At 41.6% G+C, this 18,992-nt stretch overlaps 2 protein-coding genes across 3 annotated transcripts in view; both read left to right on the forward strand.

Moving 5' to 3' along the window:
* The window catches only part of csnk1da (casein kinase 1, delta a), a 27,628-nt gene extending 17,500 nt beyond the window's left edge, over window positions 1–10,128 (forward strand). Inside the window, exon 10 of the transcript XR_004896717.1 lies at window positions 10,088–10,128. The gene's annotated coding sequence lies outside the window, so the exon portion shown is untranslated. The remainder of the gene's footprint in view (window positions 1–10,087) is intronic.
* On the forward strand, window positions 5,359–18,561 carry si:ch211-234h8.7 (uncharacterized protein LOC561627 homolog). Of its 2 annotated transcripts, none has more exons than XM_035998959.1 (7): window positions 5,359–5,529; window positions 12,549–12,639; window positions 12,978–13,238; window positions 14,484–14,627; window positions 15,895–16,505; window positions 16,618–16,798; window positions 17,771–18,189. In XM_035998959.1, exons 3-7 carry the CDS (start codon window positions 13,016–13,018, stop codon window positions 18,187–18,189), a joined length of 1,578 nt encoding a protein of 525 aa, XP_035854852.1. In that variant the 5' UTR covers window positions 5,359–5,529; window positions 12,549–12,639; window positions 12,978–13,015. The 2 variants fall into 2 exon arrangements, with proteins under 2 accessions (XP_035854852.1, XP_031173931.1); XM_031318071.2 differs by having other exon boundaries at window positions 5,361–5,529; window positions 12,555–12,639; window positions 17,771–18,561.
* The last annotated feature ends 431 nt before the right edge of the window (window positions 18,562–18,992 follow it).

Below are 18,992 nucleotides of genomic sequence, written 5' to 3' on the forward strand. Positions count from 1 at the left end.
TGATTGGGGATCAGGCTGTTTTCTGAAAACAGTGTTAAATACCTGAAGCTCACTACACATAAAATCACAACTCTACATCAGTGCTAACGGTGTGTATGTAGGCAGCATAACAACTTTGAGTTGATTATATAATATATCAGAGCTATGTTTTGAAGATGTTCCCCCTAGTGACCAGATAAAGAACTGAATGTAGCTTTAAAGTAGATGGTGTTACGTCACACACTAAACCACACTAAAGCCCTATTCGCGCAGCACTAGTATTACCTGAGGACCTGTAGTAATTTGTAATAATTGCAGAGGTCATGTGATCTTAATCCCATGTGAATCTGCCATGTCTGATTTGTGAAGTGAAAATTCCACCGTAAATTACAGTACCTACCATATTTTGCCAAACACCGAGGTTGTGTGATATTAAGTCTTGTGCTAATCAATGTCTGTGATTTGGAATCGTACTGGCTGTGTTGGCAATTATATAAATGAAAGTTTTGACAGAGCTTCAACATTGAATGCGGGCGACAATGTCAGTAAATAGGAGTAAAATACAGACTTCACTTGTCCTGTACGAAGGCACTGCACAAAACCTAAACAAGAGGGGATCATTTCTAAATCGCATGAGGTCCCCTTGTAATATAGTCCCATGCAAATAGGGCTTAAAAAACAGGCGAAAAATATTAGTAAACATGAACATTTGAGTTTTAGCACTACAGTTTTTGGATTTGGAGAGTTCCAAATCCAAAAACTGGAGTGCTAAAACTCAAATGTGTGATATCAAGTATAAAGTGTGCTCCATAGACAATGAAAAATATGTTCTAGATGACCCTGAGAGCACCCAGGGGAATGTTCTGAGTATATGGAAACATTTTCTGTTTCTGAACACAATAGAATAGAACAAAATCAGACTCCCGTTCATTGTCTATGGAGCAGCTCCTCACTTTGTACAAGTTTGAAGGTTACTTCTCTGGTTTGTGGTGTTAAAGGAGAGTAGCTCATGTACACTAACATCGACTGAACTTTCCTCGGCCATTGGAACAATTTAGGTGGCGCTAAATTATCAGCTTAGGTTTCACATATAGGTCTTGCCTAGTGCAGCTTTAATATCTTATACCAATCCATTGCTATAAAGTGTTGGTGTCCAGTGGGAAAATACAAATAGTTCCTTACAGCACACCACTGGGTGGTGCTGTGAGGCAACATGAGCACCTACCTACTGCAGCACAGGCAGGACAGTTACACAACAGGTCATTGCTTCTACTCCCTGCAGGATGTGAAGAGATGCACGGTGAGAACTCTCACACCAAATGAGAGAAAGGATACAAAGCAAAGACTTTTTGTAAAGAAAGGAAATTGTAATTTCCCCATTGGGGATCAATAAAGAGTATAAATTATAAAAATTATAAATAAATTATAATTATAAATACAAAGTGGGGGGAAAAAAAGAGTTAATGTTTGGTTTATGGTGCTATACATCAAACACATTTCTGGATGTATTTTAAAAAAAAAATAAAAATGTTTTAGATAATGAAATGTGAGCATCTGGAGTAGTAGTCCAGGGGGATAAAACACACACACACACACACACTTTTTGTCCAGGGGTAGAGTGGGAGTGGGGCAGGGGGAGCGCTGACATCAACAAACCACAGTCTCCTCCTCACAGCAACAGCACAGTAGTTTATTTATTCCCTGGTTATTAACACTCTGTCAGTCAGAGCATTACAGCAGCCACACACCTCCAGGTGCAACTTCCGACCAATGCAAACACATCACTAATGCACCTTACACGTACATGGGGACTTTAGTTGGTATGGGGTTAAGTAGTCTCTATATCCACGACCTTCCACTTCCAGGATTGCTCCGTTGCCGCCGGAAATTCTGCCGGATGTCCCTCTTTATGGCCAGATGTCCGTTACCTTCCTCTTTCTTTGTGTTGTAAATGTAAACTCTGGTGGATTTCTGAGGACTATGGTTAACTCAGATTCAGATCTCTGCAGGGTAAATCCAGACAGCTAGCTAGACTATCTGTCCAATGTGAGTTTTCTGTTGCACGACTAAAACAACTTTTTAACGTACGCATGTTCCACCAAAACAAGTTCCTTTCCGAGGCTATTTTGCAGCGGCACCGTGGCTCCGTCCGACAATTGTGATTGGTTTAAAGAAATACCAATAAACCAGAAAGGGCAAAGTAAATGAAAATACAATAGTATTCTTTGATTTTATTGTTTATACTGCTACGCCTAATTCATATGCACGGAACTGTAGAAAAACATGGACGTAGTGTGGATAGAGTGAGAAAATGACATTGTGAGGCTTGGTATTTTGTGTCTGACACCCAGCATTTGGTTAAAGTGGAGGATGTGCGGGCAAGCCTGCCTGCAGCTGAGGTGGGACAAGCAAGCAATCACAACAGCTGACTGTAATACAGGAGGACACCTGTCAATCAAGCAAACATGCCCCAATGCACGATTCGCTTAATACTTAAAGCTGCTCTAATCCATAGCTGTACATCTCACAGCTCAGTTCTCAGATTCTTCCCGTACACAGTGGTAGAATGTAACTAAGTACATTTACTCACTGTACTGAAGTACAAATGTTGAGGTACTTACACTTTACTTGAGTCTTTTCTTTTCATGCCACTTTCTACTTCTACTCTGCTACATTTCAGAGAGAAATATGGAACTTTTTACTCCACTACATTCATCTGACAGCTTTATTTACTAGTTACTTTACACATTCAGATTTTTGCACACAAAACACATGTAGTTTATAAAATATGTTTTATTATAAACTACCCAACAACATTTCGACCTACCTAAGTCCAGCTGAAATGATAAAACACAGAAATGTTTGGATCGTTTCCAGTTTCTAAAATGTGAGGATTTTTTATCTTTTAATACTTGAAGTACATTTTCCTGATGATACTTACATACTTTTACTTAAAGTGCTCATATTATGCTTTTTCCCTTTCATTGTGTTATAAATATTTTTTGTGCATGCAATAGGTTTACAAAGTGAAAAAGCCCAAAGTCCACCCCAAAGGGACTTACCATCTCCCACAGAAAACACTGTTCACGCCCTCATACTCTGCTTCTGAATGGCTAGTAGTCTTTACCTAGGTACTGAGCATGTGCGACTCCCAACAAAGATAGAACAGAAGTGCAATGCCTCACTCCGTAGCTAAAACAGAGAGCTCAACACACAGGGTGAAAAGAGGAGCTGCAGCAATGTGCAGTCTAACAAAAATATGGTGTTTTTTGAAAATTAAACCACGTAAACCTGTTCTGATATAACCTCTAAATACAATTATGAACCTGAAAATGAGCATAATTTGAGCACTTTAAGTAACATTTTCAATGCAGGACTTTTACTTGTAACAGAGTATTTGTTACAGTGTGGCATTAGTGCTTTTCCTTGAGTAAAAGATCTGAATACTTCCTCCACCGCTGCCTGTACACCAGCGCAGAGTTAGTTATATGCTGGCTGTTATGGAAAAACTCAGGAGCAGCACAACTCTGGCTATGTGAAGAAGGTTTCGGGAAACTACACAGAAGCATTTAATGAAATCTCGATTGAGGAGACTTAGATTAAGCAGTACAGTTGAAACCGCAGCACCATCCCAACCCTAACTGTCTGTGTATTCCCAAGAGGCATACATGTCCTGCTGAAGCTATCAAGTTTGAATATTATTTGTTATGCAAAGATATTGCTGGCGCCATAACAGACACCACAGACACCACAGACAACGATGCTCACCCAAATCTTTTTCATGTTTAGTCTATCTTTCTGGAGAATGGCCTAGGCCCCTTTACCCTGTTTCCACCGACCTTTAACAGGACAAGGTCCCCGAACACAGGGGATCCAGACAGAAAAGATTAAAATGAAAAAAGAATGAAGACATAGGCTACTTTATTGATCCCGCATAGGGGAAATTACATTTTTTCACTCTGTTATTACACACAGACCTGAAATACACATGCCTAGGACCTATACATTCGCTAATGGAGAGATGTCCTAGTAAGGGGGCTGCCCATTAAAGGCACCCCGAGCAGTTGGGGGTTTGGTGCCTTGCTCAAGGAGGTGAACTGGCAAGTCTCCAGCTACCAGTCCATATTCCCTACTTGGTCCGCATGGGGGGCTTGAACCGGCAGTGACCTTCCGGTTCCCAAGCCAAGTCCCTACGGACTGAGCAACTGCCACCCGAAAATGACATACAGCGAAGGGCCACAGGCCGGAATTGTACCCGCAGGTGCTGCGGTAAGAACTGAGTCTTTGTACAGAAAGGGAGTGCCAGGGCATGTGATCCACAGAGAGACAACAGGCAAGGCATGACTGGACGGAGAAGGTGTGTATGGCAGATCTGAGTCACAGAGGGGGAAAATACTGGTTTCAGGCAGGTATAAAAAAAAAAAAAAAAACAGGGCACAACTACCAGAGAATTCACTCGGGATGAGGCCAAAGTGTAACCACAGAAGGTTTCACAACAAACCGGTGAAGAGGAAGAACTGGTTTAAAAAACACCTATGCAGGTGATTTCAGTTATTCTGGCTGATTGGACCTCTGCTCGGGTTGAAGGTGGGCCAGAGCTTTGATGGGAATTTATTAGGGCACAAATCTTTTTGTACCAATAAGAATGATAAAGCTGTCACCTGTCCTGCCCTAACTGGTGCAACAAAGCTGACAAGAGACTCAGGAAGATCTCAATCAATAAGTCTATACACACCACACACACAGTCCTGGGAAGAGGTCCAATCAGACAGATTAACTGACAACACGTGCGTGGGCGTTCAGGGCCTTTAACTCACGTAGCTAGTGGCAATCAGAGGAAATGGACCGCAGGTGTGACGAGCAGCAGGTGTGAGGAGTTTGGTTGGAGAGCAGAATGTAGGTCAGCCACGCCCAGACACACAGGACAGAGAGGGGGAAACAAACAAACAACAGAAAGAAATACTAGTTAGCATTGGCCCTACTACAGTTTTGAATTCAGTTTTTTTTTTATATGTGATAATGCATTGAAAAATAAAGGGTCAATGTACCTTTACGGTCTTATTAAAGACACTAACGTTAGCCTATATCCCACCATTTTAAGCTAACTATTGAACTAGATATTAATCTTGGTATACGCTCATCTCCCGAAAAGATAAAAGAGTGTACACATCTTTTATCACCCTTGATATATTTAATCTTTTCGCCGGTCTCCACTAGGCCTACACACACACGACTGTAAAAATATGTCTACGTCACATACAGAGACGGTTACAGAGAATCTTTGGCCACTACCTTCTTATATCCAGTCTATGGCCACTACACTGTTAACAAAACAACGGGCCAGAAATAGCAGCGCGCGCGGTGTCCTCATTGGTCACTGGTGAGTGACGCCACTGAGTTGGAGGCACTAGGACCCAGCAGCGTGAGGGCTGCTGCTCCCTGCCCACAGCTCTCTGCCTGCCGATGGTCTTTGTGGACGTGCGGGAAGAAACGCGGCTCCGGTGATGAAGCTGGATGAGGGACGGTCACACATCTCGGCAGCATCACCCGGTAAGAGAGTCAACCGTTTTTCACTGCGTCATTACGACTCATCCCATCCAATCTCTCCGCTTATAGACAAAATGTTAGTCAATATAATAATTTTAATATTAATAACTTGTATTTATATAGCGCCTTTCAAGTAACCCAAGGGCACTTGACATAATTACTGTGGCTAAGCTAAAGGAGGTTGTAGGCTGTGGTGAACAGGTGGTGTTTCAGGAGGAATTTTAAAAATGTCCAGGGATGTAACATTTCGGATATCGGCAGGGAGGGTGTTCCAGAGGGATGGGGCTGGTGAGGGTGAAGCAGGAATGCGTCTGTCACTCACAGCCACAGGGAGTGACACATGAATATTAATAGTGACATTTAATATAGCCTAGCCTATCAGGGACCCGTGACGTCCGTCTTTTTAATTTAATTCAATTCAATTCAAAAATGGTCATTGCCAGCCACTATGGATGCTGTGTGGAGTGACGTGGGAGCAAGTCGGGATTGGCTGGTTCAGTCTAAAAATGTAAAACCCTTTTATTTTGAAATGACGTAGGCCTAGCCCTATTCTCAGAGTCATTTACAAACATTTTCATTGGAAGGGCATCACTAATTAGTGGTGTAAAGGAAACTGACATTAGTATAGCCTAATTATTGATAACTTCATGACATGCAGCAGGTGAGCTACCCAGGCGCCCGATAATAGGCTACTTTTAATTTGATTTGTTCATACAGTGTATAATTATTCAACATGTTATCATAGCCTTGCTTCTTTGCTTGCCTTATAAAGTTGTTAAAGCAAACGTGTTAGCAAATTATTTACACATTCAGCAGAAACAGTCAAATGAATTCATACTCGTCAATATTCTCTCTCGTTTTAGCTCTGGCCGCGTTTGGTCTCTACCAAAGGAAATATCTGTCTCTTTAGCTGCTATATAATCCACTATGTTCACCAGCTAGTCTTTAACTATCTGTCTGCTGGCTGCTGTCTGGCTCTGAGCAGGTACACTGTAGAAACAAAGTGTAAAATGTGTACCTTTAGGGGTCCAACGGCTCATCACTGGGGCAGTATCCTCAAAGGTACACCCATTATACCTCCTTAAAAGGTAAGCTTATGCCGGTATTTTTCAATTTGGACCCTATTTTCCCATGCATCTGTGTCTGAGTGACTTAAAAATCTTTAAAACTGTTTCAGTATTGAGCGAGTATGCTGTGACCGGCAGCCATGAACTGATCTGCGATGAGACCCTATAGGGCAAATGCGCACCATCACTAACAGTGGTTCTTTTTGCCACTGACAGGCTCAGATTGTTATTATACGTGTCTGACTACATCATGGGAAGATGTAGTGCCTGATGTGTAGTCATGTGTAGCCTCAGGCTACATCAAGGTTTATACCCCTTGGTTAATAGACTTGTGGAGACATTATGTAATGAAATGTGCAGAATGTTTTTTTTCCACACATACACACACAGTTGACGGACATCCGAGGCAGAGTTTATAAACTGCCGACAGATTGTCAATATGGTGCTGTTTAGCTCGGCAAGCTTGCCGACGACTGCCACTCCCTATCGCTTGCCAGCACCTAGCTCTCGCTACAGACTTGCCACAAACTTGTCGCTTTTCTAACAACCGTCCGACAACTTTCTGACGACTGCCACGCAGTTGCCCCTTAGGTGCCGATGCCACTTGGACGACCTCGGCCCTACTGGCCTTCATTGGCTAAACTCAACTAGCAAGATAGGTTTGGTATTTGCACATGTAGGTGTTCCAATGTATATCATCTATTCTAAGGAGCTTCCATGGAAGGGTCAGTTTTAAGGTGACACTTTACCGCAGGAATAGATTGGAATGTGTGAATCTATTAGAAGAATCTTCCATAAAAGGAGTAGTTTGAAGGTAACGTTGTTCCACTAAATTAGCTAGACTGGGCTGTGTGAGGACAAAGTATAAAAAGGATCCATTCTGATGTTCATGTTAGTCACCCTTGTGCAGACACTTTTGTATGCTCAACGGTTGTCTCACTGTCATGCGAGTTTGTTCACTGTTTGAATAAAGCTGCATTTAATCTGAAATCACCAGACTCTTCATCTGTTGAAGTCTCCAAACATCATTTCCAGTTATCACAAGATAACCGCAACGGCCTCTGAAACAACCGACCACGTGGCTCTGTAGCCGAGTCACATGACCAGCCGGCAGTCGCCTATAATTTCATACATCTTCTTACAGCATCTTACGAACCCGTTCATGAGAATGCGTTAGTTTGGAACATGAACCCTTTCTCAGTGTGGAACTTATAGTCTATCTTATCAACCTATAGAAAAAAGTAGGCTACATATAAGTAGCTTATGGATCAACCCTGACTCTTTGAGGGTACATCACCAGCAGTTCTACCTTAGAGAACATAAATGGACCTCAACCCTTGTTTTCTGACAGTGCAGAGTACAGTGGGACTATCGGAGCTTTTTCACTTAAAACAGCTGCTGCTGGAAACCAGGTTGATCAGAGCTCTGAGACTGAACTAAAACAATAAATGGGCCGAAATACCAAAACAATAAACTGAAATAAGCCAAAGATCTCCTTAGAGCTGATATATGAGGGGAACTGCAGATTCACATCAGATAGTAAAATGTTAACTAGGGCAGCATTAAAGATGAAGTCCTACCAAACTCAATATATTACATTTCAGATGTGTTTTGTTCTGTTTGTCCTACGAATGACTAACATCTGGAGGTCAGAGCTCACTTCATACACTCCATTAGCCTTCTGGGTCACAAATGCTGCTAATAAAAGAACGTGGCTGGCTGTAAGGACAGCAGCTTTGAAAATTCTATACATTTTATTGAATGAGAAATCATTATTAATAGTTGAAATGTTAATTGAAATACATTTTGCAGTGGGCCGTATGCCCCTCAAGGTCTTAAAGTGCATTCAGTAGTGTCCCCAAATTTCCAGCTCACTGTTTTAAAATTCATCTGTGACAAATCTCAAAGTGGGAGGACATTGGATGACTTTGGGTCACTACTGTCTGCTTTTACACAATCAGAGAGTGTGTAGTTGTTTGCAGATAAGCAAAGCCGCATCCATCACTTAGATTTTTGGCAAAGAGTGTAGCATCAAGACTTTATCTAATATTCAAGGAGACTCCGAGGACGATCTTTATGAAAGCAGATATTACAAAGCTGTGTATGAAATAATGCAGCATCTTGCCTTTGGGGACTGACGTCACAGTCAGTGTGAGGCTTGAAATGATCATGTTACCTGGAGACACTGGATTTCTGGCTGTTTTGGCGTGAGTGGAAAAAACCCACACAACTCATTTCTTCAGCTCTTCAAGAGGTTTTAAATAAACTGATGGAGCCCCTGGCCATTTCCTCACTGTCCAAACAGCAGATGAGTGTCTCTACTAGGGATGGGCATCGTTTGGATTTGAACAATTCTGATTCCAATTCTGATTCTTCCTTTCGATTCCGGTTCTTACCGATTCTTTAAGGGGTGGAGTTGAAACGGGTCACACGCTTATTTCAGAAATAAGAGGAAAGTTTAATTTTTGATTCAATGATGGTTTGCAGTTTTACCGGGCTTTTTCAACATAAAGTAAAGCCACACTAGAGGGCCGCTTACTGTGCTCCATGGCTGCAACACAACCAAGTGCCTGGCCGCTATGGAAACCAAAACTTGCGCATGTTAAATTTGGAACTGATGATCGGATTTGAAACCAAATTCTCCAAACGATTCCAAACGTTTCCAATAAAGAAACGATTTGTTTGCCTGGGTAGCTCACCTGGTAGAGCAGGCTCCCATATATAGAGGTTTACTCCTCGACGCAGCGGCCATGGGTTCGACTCCGCCCTGCGGCCCTTTAATGCATGTCATTCCCCCTCTCTCTCCCCTTTCATGTCTTCAGCTGTCCTATATAAATAAAGGCCTAAAATGCCCAAAAAATATTTTTTTTTAAAAAGAAACGAATCCACTGGAATCGTAATTTTTGAAACGATTCCAAGTAGGAATCTGTTCTCGATGCCGAATCCTAGTCTCTACTGCTTTCCTTTTGTAGAAGCCCAGAGAGAGAAGTGTCTCCTAGGACTGCGTGTGGACGATGTTCTTGGCCGAGGTGCTATATTGTGGTTGTGGTGGTAAAAGCAATGTCTGGCTCCAGAGACCCACTGGAACTATTAGTCACCCAGTGCTGGCCCATTACTAAGAATAATAGGGTGCAGTGTAATTCACACTGCTGTTCTGGTTACTGCTGGCTCGTAAATACTGGAGGCGATGAGGGAAAATGTTACAATCAGTATGTAGGTTCAACTGCTACAGACGGAGTGTTCAAATTAAATCGTATCTGTAAATTTGACCTATTTCATGCCTTAAAAAGAGTTAGGTTTACAGTTCAGTCCTTAGGTAGTAGAACAATGCTCTGTACTCCAGCACATTTGCAGATTTAAAAAAAGAAAACACAATAACTATGAGATTAAGTGCTGACTTTCAGCTTTAATTCAACGGTTTTACACAGTCACATTACATACATGCGACCATACAAATTCTCTCTCTCTCACTCACACACACACACACACACACACACACACACACACACACACACACACACACACACGTCTCAGACTTAGTCAGCCAAGAACATTCTACTGTTTAGCCTTAAAAACTCCTTGGTTGCCTTATACAGTATCTCACAAAAGTACACCCCTCACATTTTAGTAAATATTTCATTATATCTTTTAATGGGACAACACTGAAGAAATTACACTTTGCTACAATGTAAAGTATTAAGTGTACAGCTTGTATAACAGTATAAATGTGTTGTCCCCTCAAAATAACTCAACACACAGCCATTAATGTCTAAACCGCTGGCAACAAAAGTGAGTACTGTGATGGAAGTATTTCGGTGCAGCAGGTGTAGGATTTTTAGAAAATAGAAAAGTGAAACAAAATAAAGACAGTTGAAGACTAAACCAAGTTAGGTTTTTGTATTTTATTAAATATATTTGCAAATATAGGAGTAATACGATTTCACAAAAGGCACAGCAGCCCCGTGTGGAAAAGTGTATTCAACAAGTGAACAGGAATACTGATCTTATATACACAAAGAGCAAATGGGAGTGATAGCCACACATGTTCCGGTATAAACATGACTTTGCATTTTCTTACAGCCATATCTGGACACAAGAGACAATCTAAATCATAATAGACACCTTGGAGCCACTGCGCCTCTTCCCGATTTGCCCTACTTTCACCCTGGGGGTCACATACCCCGTACATCTCGAACCGGCAAGGGAACCCTGGATCTTCACAGAAAGATAGTTTACTGTGACCTTGTACCTTTTATCAGTTCAAACAAGGGCTGTACGCATTCGTCTCCAGACTTTGTGTATGCAATCTACATGTGGGAATGAGATAAACTCCCTTCCAGCATTGTGAGAGAAATAGAGAAAGAAATAAAACAAGAATATTAAGAATCATGCTTAAATGTAATTTTTGCCATTATAGTACACCCCTATGTTAAATTCCCATAGAGGCAGGCAGATTTTTATTTTTAAAGGCCAGTTATTTCATGGATCCAGGGTACTATGCATCCTGATAAAGTTCCCTTGGCCTTTGGAATTAAAATAGCCCCACATCATCACATACCCTTCACCATACCTAGAGATCGGCATGGGGTACTTTCCATAAAATCATCTCTCAATGCAAATCAAACCAGCTATTAGGCTAACTGACATAAAACCATGCCAATCTCTAGGTCTCTAAAATAAAAATCTGCCTGCCTCTATGGGAATTTAACATAGGGGTGTACTCACTTTTGTTGAAGCGGTTTAGACATTAATGGCTGTGTGTTGAGTTATTTTGAGGGGACAGCACATTTACACTGTTATACAAGCTGTACACTTAATACTTTACATTGTAGAAAAGTGTAATTTCTTCAGTGTTGTCCCATTAAAAGATATAATGAAATATTTACTAAAATGTGAGGGGTGTACTCACTTTTGTGAGATACTGTATGTCTAGTATCAGCTGCATTGTCCTAACATTAAAATACTACAAAAATAAAAGAGCCTGATTTTATGTATTTCCCTTATTATACTTTACTTTCATACTAACTTATAGCTCTGCTCTGTAGTACAAGAACACTGCTGTTTCTTATTTCCATGCCTTTCATGGACGAGCGGGTGATGATGCTAACTTCTTGCCTGGGACATGTTAGCATTAGCCTCAGTCTTGTAGCATAAAATAGTACAGTCATCAAGTACACATGTAAGATCCCTTTTATGGGGTTCTTGTTTTAAAACAAGTCCACTTGAAATATGTCAAATTCAGCTGAAGGCAACGTGTTTAACCAACTCACGGAGCTCATTTTAGCTTAATCAGCTAGCTAGCTAGCTAAACCTGATAAAATCTGTGAGGACAGTTGTTATTTCAGTCACCGGAAAGCTGCTTGTTAAAAATGTTTTTGTCTTAAGTATTTTGATGGTAAATCTGCTACCGTTATTGTAAACTACATTGTTTATGTTCTGCTAGAACGGAAAGCTTGACAGCCATAGCAACAGTAGCAACTAGGGCTGCACGATAAGAGGAAAATATGCGATAACGTTGTTGAATATTGCGATAAATAACAGATATTAAAGTGTACTCCGTTCTGCTGCTTTTAGTATTCTTCTAAAATACAACAAACTGCTTGTTTTATTTAAAAGAAATGAAAGGTAATCATTTCCAACATTCTTTTATTGAACAAATTGAACATTGAATTGAATATAAAATGGACCTCTAAAAAAAGATGACAGTTACATTTTGAAGTGCTGTTTTCTGCTGATTCTTTCTTTCAACTAAATTTGTGATGTGTCCCAGCATTTTGCAATGTGTTTATTGTCCCCACCACCAACATTGTACAGCCCTAGTAGCAACAGTAACTGAGGGGAGCAGCACTGAAACAATTATTTATATCTGAAATAAAGGGACATGCTTTGTCTGATGTTTAGAAGACAGAAATACAAATGTTGCTCCTTGAAGTGCTTTCACTTTCTGGTTCTTTGTTTTAGTTCCTGTTGGGTGTTGGTCCAATCAGCGCTGATGCACATCATGTGTGACTGTGAAGATTTCTGAGGGGAGCACATCAGATCCTGTGTGAGTCTCTACAACCCACTGTTAGCATTCACTTCTCTGCATCCCTACCATAGACTGTAAAAATCTGTGCATCTGTGCTGAATCATGTTTTCGGATATTGTATAATCTACACATTTGCAGAGCTAGCTTTAAGAGTGTCTGGCAATTCCAGTTAATGATAATTGTATCGCAGTTCATCTAAAAAATGGTAATGCTAAATAGTAATGTTAAATGCTACACATATCCGCTTTGGCAAAATATGTTCTGTCTCGGAGCAGTCTAATCATGTTGCAGAACTAAATTAGATGCACTTAAAGAGAAACTCTATCTGCTTGTTGTCATTTTCATTTTTCTTTTAGCATTTCTGTCTACCATTAACACACAGCCCTAGAGCACCATGGGAGGCGTGGCGGTGGACGTGGACACAGGGGGGGTGAAGGCTCCAGATGGCGGGTGGGGCTGGGCGGTGCTTGCCGGCTGTTTTGTCATCACAGGTTTCTCGTACGCTTTCCCTAAAGCGATCAGTGTCTTTTTCAAAGAGCTGATCAGGGAGTTTGGGGTGGGATACAGCGACACTGCCTGGATCTCCTCCATCCTGCTGGCCATGCTCTACGGCACAGGTAGGCTGCTGCGTGTACAGCACATACAGCACAATACACATACAAGTGGACTAACTGTTGAATTGTTTCATGCACCCGTGCACTAAACACTCCCAAACTACAATACCGTGCTTTTTTTTGTTCACGGTCTGTATCTTTAAGTCTTTATTTGTCACATGCACAACAATTACAGTGGAGCAGTCGTTGGCAATTCAATTCTTATTCTCAGGAAAAATACAGTAAAAATAAGAATCCTAGACATAAAATACAAAATATTGCAGAAGTTAAAGCGTAACTCTCTCCAAAATGCAACCTAGGGTCTTTTTGTGAATGTACCAGAGTCAAACTTTCATTTAAAAGCATAGTTAGGACGGAAATGCCACTTTAAAGATTTACCGTATTCTCGTTTTCGGTCAAATGGCCTTTTGAATAAAATTAATAAAATTAAAGTAAATTAAATTAATAAAATGTACTGTGCAGTTGCTTAATGTACTATAATTACAGTACTTCTGTGGACTTTCCACTGACTGTATAAATTCACTTTCCACTTTTACAAGCGTGAGGACTACCCAAACAGCAAATCAAAATAGAGTTTATCAAATAAGCAGATTTTTCAAAATGGCTATTGGACTATTCCTTAAATGAAATATGTGAGCATTCAGCTCAGTCATTCCACTTGTGTATCAAGGTTATTATGATAGTATATATTTATAAATATGGTTTAATATTATGTACGTTATATGATTGAACTAAATACTATTAATTGTATAAATAAAAAAAAATACTATCTCTATTTTGCTCTATTTATTACACCCAAATATTTTCTGCTTGATTCCCCAAAAATGTCAGGGTCTAAAAACAGGAAGTAAGTGACAAAAGAATTCTTAACAAAATCTTAAAATGTACAGTAAATATAAATAAATGGTCAGTAGCTTAAAAAACTTAAGTGGAAACAGCCAAAACATAGTTAAATGTAAATGTTGTCCTAGCATGGACTGTCCTTTCACTGTCCCTTAAGTTTCCACTTATTCTCACTGCATTTTTCAAGGAAATGTCAATATAGGCTACTAAAAGGAACAGTATGAATTTTTGGGAAATATACTTGCTTGCTTTACCCAGTCAGATGAAAAAATCCATATCAACTTCATCACCCCAGCTTCCAAACTCTCCAAAGCTGTCTTATTTACACGCTGTATCTCACACTCATAGAAGAACTAGACCACACAGACACACACAGCCTGACTGAGTGTGTCACACTTTATCCAGGTCCTCTGTGCAGTGTGCTGGTGAACCGCTTTGGCTGTCGCCCAGTGATGATGGTGGGTGGCCTCTTTGCCTCTCTGGGAATGATCCTGGCCTCCTTCTCCACCAGCATCATCCACATCTACCTCTGTATAGGGGTCATTACAGGTCGGACTGAAAGTTTGTATTGTAACATCTGACTTCTCCTAACCAAGATAAATGAACACACCTACCTTAGGCTCACATCCATCCCTGCAAACTGACATTAACATATACAGTAGTTTAGTATGTGACACATACAGTATATGAGGATCCAGTCTTTTAAAGCCTCTCAGAAGAATTTGAGATTACCCTTTAAAAGTATTAATCAGTGCTTCACACTGGTGTATATAAACACATTAGAGGCAGATAGACCTCTTCAACTTGGACAATGGACCCGGTGGCGTTAAGCTTGATTTATACTTCTGCGTAAAATCTACGCCGTTGCTACGTACGTAGGTACGTGGAGACACAAACCTACGCCGGACCCTAAGCCGTAGCCTGACGTGCACCTCTCAAAAAATACAACTACACGTTGCGGCGACTTACGTTGCTCGGCCGTGGCTTGGGAGGTTAACTTTTCCTGCTACAGATTTCCCACTGTGGTCAGAAAGCACAGGGGAGACACTGTTTCTCCCACTATGACTCTAGAGTCGGTACTCGCTCCGAAGCTAATCGCCGTCGCTCTCTCACTTTCTCCCTCGCTCTATCACACACTCCCCACACACACACACATGCCGGCTGGACGCACACACCAGCACACAAGTATAAACATCAGGCCACTTACGTAGGCTACGGCGAAAGCTCTGCGTGGAGCCTCCGCAGAACCATAAATCAAGCTTAAGATGGTTAACTGTAGGGTTGGGTATCGCCAATAACGTCCCGAATCGATTGGATTCTGGTGCCGACTCGATTACATTTCTTATTTGTTTCGATGTCAATTATGTTAGGAACATTTCAGTTACAATATCAATTTTGCTTGGATACGAAAGAGATTCTCAGAGAACTAAATTGTGCAAGCGAGAAGCAACTATATATATACTATACTAAATATTTTTTATAATGCACACATTTACATTACATTGACACCCCCCCTCCCCCCCCAAAAAAAACACGTTTGTGGTGGGTTATACATCCATGCGGAAAAGGCATATGTTAAAACATCAATTTCAGGATTTTATTAAGCAATATCAAATCACTCAAACAAAGATCCATTTTAATTGGAGAATCGATTATTTTCCCCAGCCCCCCTGTGTTTTTAAATAGGAAACAGGTCAAACATATTAAGTTAAAGTACTAGATTATTATAGGAGTATAAGAGATAAAACAAAAGTCATACATGTGTTTGAATAAAGAAAGTCAAAGAATATAAAAAGGTTTCTCTCTTTTGCTGCAGGTTTGGGCTTAGCCCTGAACTTCCAACCATCTCTCATTATGCTCAACCGCTATTTCAGTGAGAAGCGTCCTCTGGCCAATGGGCTATCAGCCGCTGGAAGCCCTGTGGCCCTGTGCTGCCTCTCGCCCCTGGGCCAGCTCCTCCAGGACCACTACGGATGGAGGGGGGGCTTCCTCATCCTGGGTGGCATTCTACTCAACTGTTGTGTGTGCGGGGCGCTAATGAAGCCTCTGGTTGGCCCCAAGACTCTCAAGGCTAAGGACCTGGAACAGGACAACAAAGACGAAACTCAGAAAAAGAAGAAGCCCAAAGCCAAACTGCTGGACTTCTCTGTGTTCAAAGACTGCGGGTTTGTCATCTACACCGTGTCGGCGTCCATCATGGTGCTGGGGCTGTTTGTGCCTCCAGTGTTTGTCGTGAGCTATGCTAAAGAGCTGGGGAATGAGGACACCAAATCAGCTCTGTTGCTCACTATCCTGGGCTTCATTGACATTTTTGCACGGCCCACGTGTGGTGTGATTGCTGGGCTGAAATGGGTGCGGCCTCGTTGCGTCTACCTCCTTAGCTTTGCTATGCTTTTCAATGGAATCACTGACCTGGTCGGGTCACAGGTAGGTGAATGCTTGCTTGTAATGAACTGGAAAGATAAAGCTTAGACCGATGGTGTAAAACCTAAACGTGTTTTTGCTCTTCCTTAACAATGCATTCCATATTTGTTCCCAGGCCAAGGACTACGTCTCGCTGGTGGTCTTCTGCATCTTCTTCGGCATCTCCTACGGCATGGTGGGTGCCCTGCAGTTTGAGGTTCTCATGGCAATAGTTGGTACTGAGAAGTTCTCCAGTGCCATTGGCCTGGTCCTGCTCATGGAGGCCATTGCTGTGCTGGTGGGGCCGCCTGGCGCAGGTATGTAAGCACAAAGACAAAAGTACACTATTTATTGTAAAGGTTTTTACTGACATAAAAAATAAAAAGAGCTGCAGCACCTCGCCGAAAAAGGAAAACAGAAGCACCCTTTTGGAGCCAGATGTTGCAACACATTCTCACTCCCATCGCGTCAAAAAGCTCTTGGCGTCATATTTAGACGTGCTTGGTCGGGACATTAGTGTGTAGACATTAGTAGACTGACGTGTGGCACGAGAATGGGACAGTTAGATTTAGAAAAAGATTGTGGGTGGGGGTTACAAAATGTATGTTTCAGTTTTCTGTTTTTTAAACCTGTCTGGGGTCCCCAGCTAAACACTAGACAGGCGCCAGTATGTCCAAAACCCACACCAACACCTGGCAGCACATCACCCCAACCCTCATCCACCTTCACTGGCTCCCAATTAAGTCCCGCATCACATATAAAATCCTCCTTCTCACCTACAAATCCCTCCATGCCGTGGCCCCACAGTACCTCTCCGACCTCCTCCATCCATACACCCCACCCCGAAACCTGCGGTCCTCAGACGCTAGCCTGCTCTCCATTCCCCACACCAGACTCACACCTTCGGGGACAGAGCCTTTAGTGTTGCAGCCCCATCCCTCTGGAACAACCTCTCTGCAGATATCCGAAATGCTACATCCTTGGACATATTTTAAAAACTCGTGAAACACCATCTGTTTACCACAGCCTACAACCTCTAATACTGTAAAGTGTCCTTGGGTTTCTTGAAAGGCGCTATATAAATAGATAAATATTTTTTTATTATTTTTATTTTTTATTATTATTATTATTATTATTATTATTATTATTATTATTATTATTACTGTAAGTACTGCAAGTTGTATGATGTTTTGGACAGAAGGAGTTTCTAAATGTGTATGTAAACTAGCATTATCTCTCTGTGGTTTTCCTATTTCGTCCTCTCATCTGTTTCCCCATATCTCTGTCAGGCCGGCTTCTCGATGCCACCAAGAACTACATGTGGGTCTTCCTGCTGGCAGGAAGCGAGGTGGTCCTCTCAGCTGTGGTTCTGGCTACTTGTAACTTCCTGTTTATCAGCAACAAGTCCTCAGCACCAGCAGACAAGCTTGACAACATCACAGCGACAGACAATGCCAATACAGAATTGTGCAGCAAACCTGCAGAGATGAATGATGAAGAGGAGAAGGGAGAAAGAGAGGAGCTAGAGAAGGAGACAAAGAAGGAAGAGGTAATAAATGAGTTAAAGGACGAGGAGGAGACCGACAGAAAGAAAGTAGCGGAGGTCAGGCCAGAAAGTGTAACAGTGGACTCACAGGAAGTGGAAAGGTTCTTAAAAGAGCCACAACCAAATGGTGACATGGCCAACAATCCTGAAACATGCCTGTGAGCAGTTGGCAATAAACATAAAATTTCTCAAGAGCAATTTTTGAACACAATCAATACAGCTAAAATTGTACAGTTGTAGAGGATATGTGTAGTTGCGGAACTCCAGTAAGTAGGCTGTCGAGACTATTTTAGTCACTTTAAACATTGGATGAAGTGATTCTTTTCTTTAATAACAGATGATGCTGAACTGAGAACTGATCCTCCTAGATATCTAGCCAGCCGGCTCATTTTCTGTAACTAGTGAAAGCATGTTGGGTCGAATTAGCAAGTTAGCTAAACAACTATCCAACAAACTATTAAAAAAGCTACCAAACAAGCTAGGTAACGTTATAATCGCTAACATAGAGGATTTCAGCGCGATTTCATTAGGCGTAGGCATCTCTCCTTGATCCTCTAGCTGCCTGCCCCCTGAATACACTGTGACAAAGCCCGGTCTCTGGAGACAACACAGGGGTCGTTAATGTCAAACAAACACTAGGGACACAGATGTGCACCAAACAATAAACCCCATTCCAGCCAATCACCGACAAGATGGTTGGGGGAGGGGGTGGGGGTTAGTGACAGTTAATCAGTTAGTCATGACAGTTACAGACACATTGGGGGAGGGGCGAGCTTGCTCTGTTTTGTTTGGTATTTACTTGGAATGTCAGCAGAAGGCACATCATGCAGGAACTCATGGTGCACCTTTTAAAATTAATTAAAATTACACAGTAGCATCTGTATTAGAGAAAAGAATAACTTCATCCGACGTTTTAAGCCCCTGACACACATACCCGACGGCTGACCGTCGACAGAAAAGGCAGT

This window comes from Sander lucioperca, chromosome 2 (assembly GCF_008315115.2).
Source record: "Sander lucioperca isolate FBNREF2018 chromosome 2, SLUC_FBN_1.2, whole genome shotgun sequence".
Classification (NCBI taxonomy): Eukaryota; Metazoa; Chordata; class Actinopteri; order Perciformes; family Percidae; genus Sander; species Sander lucioperca.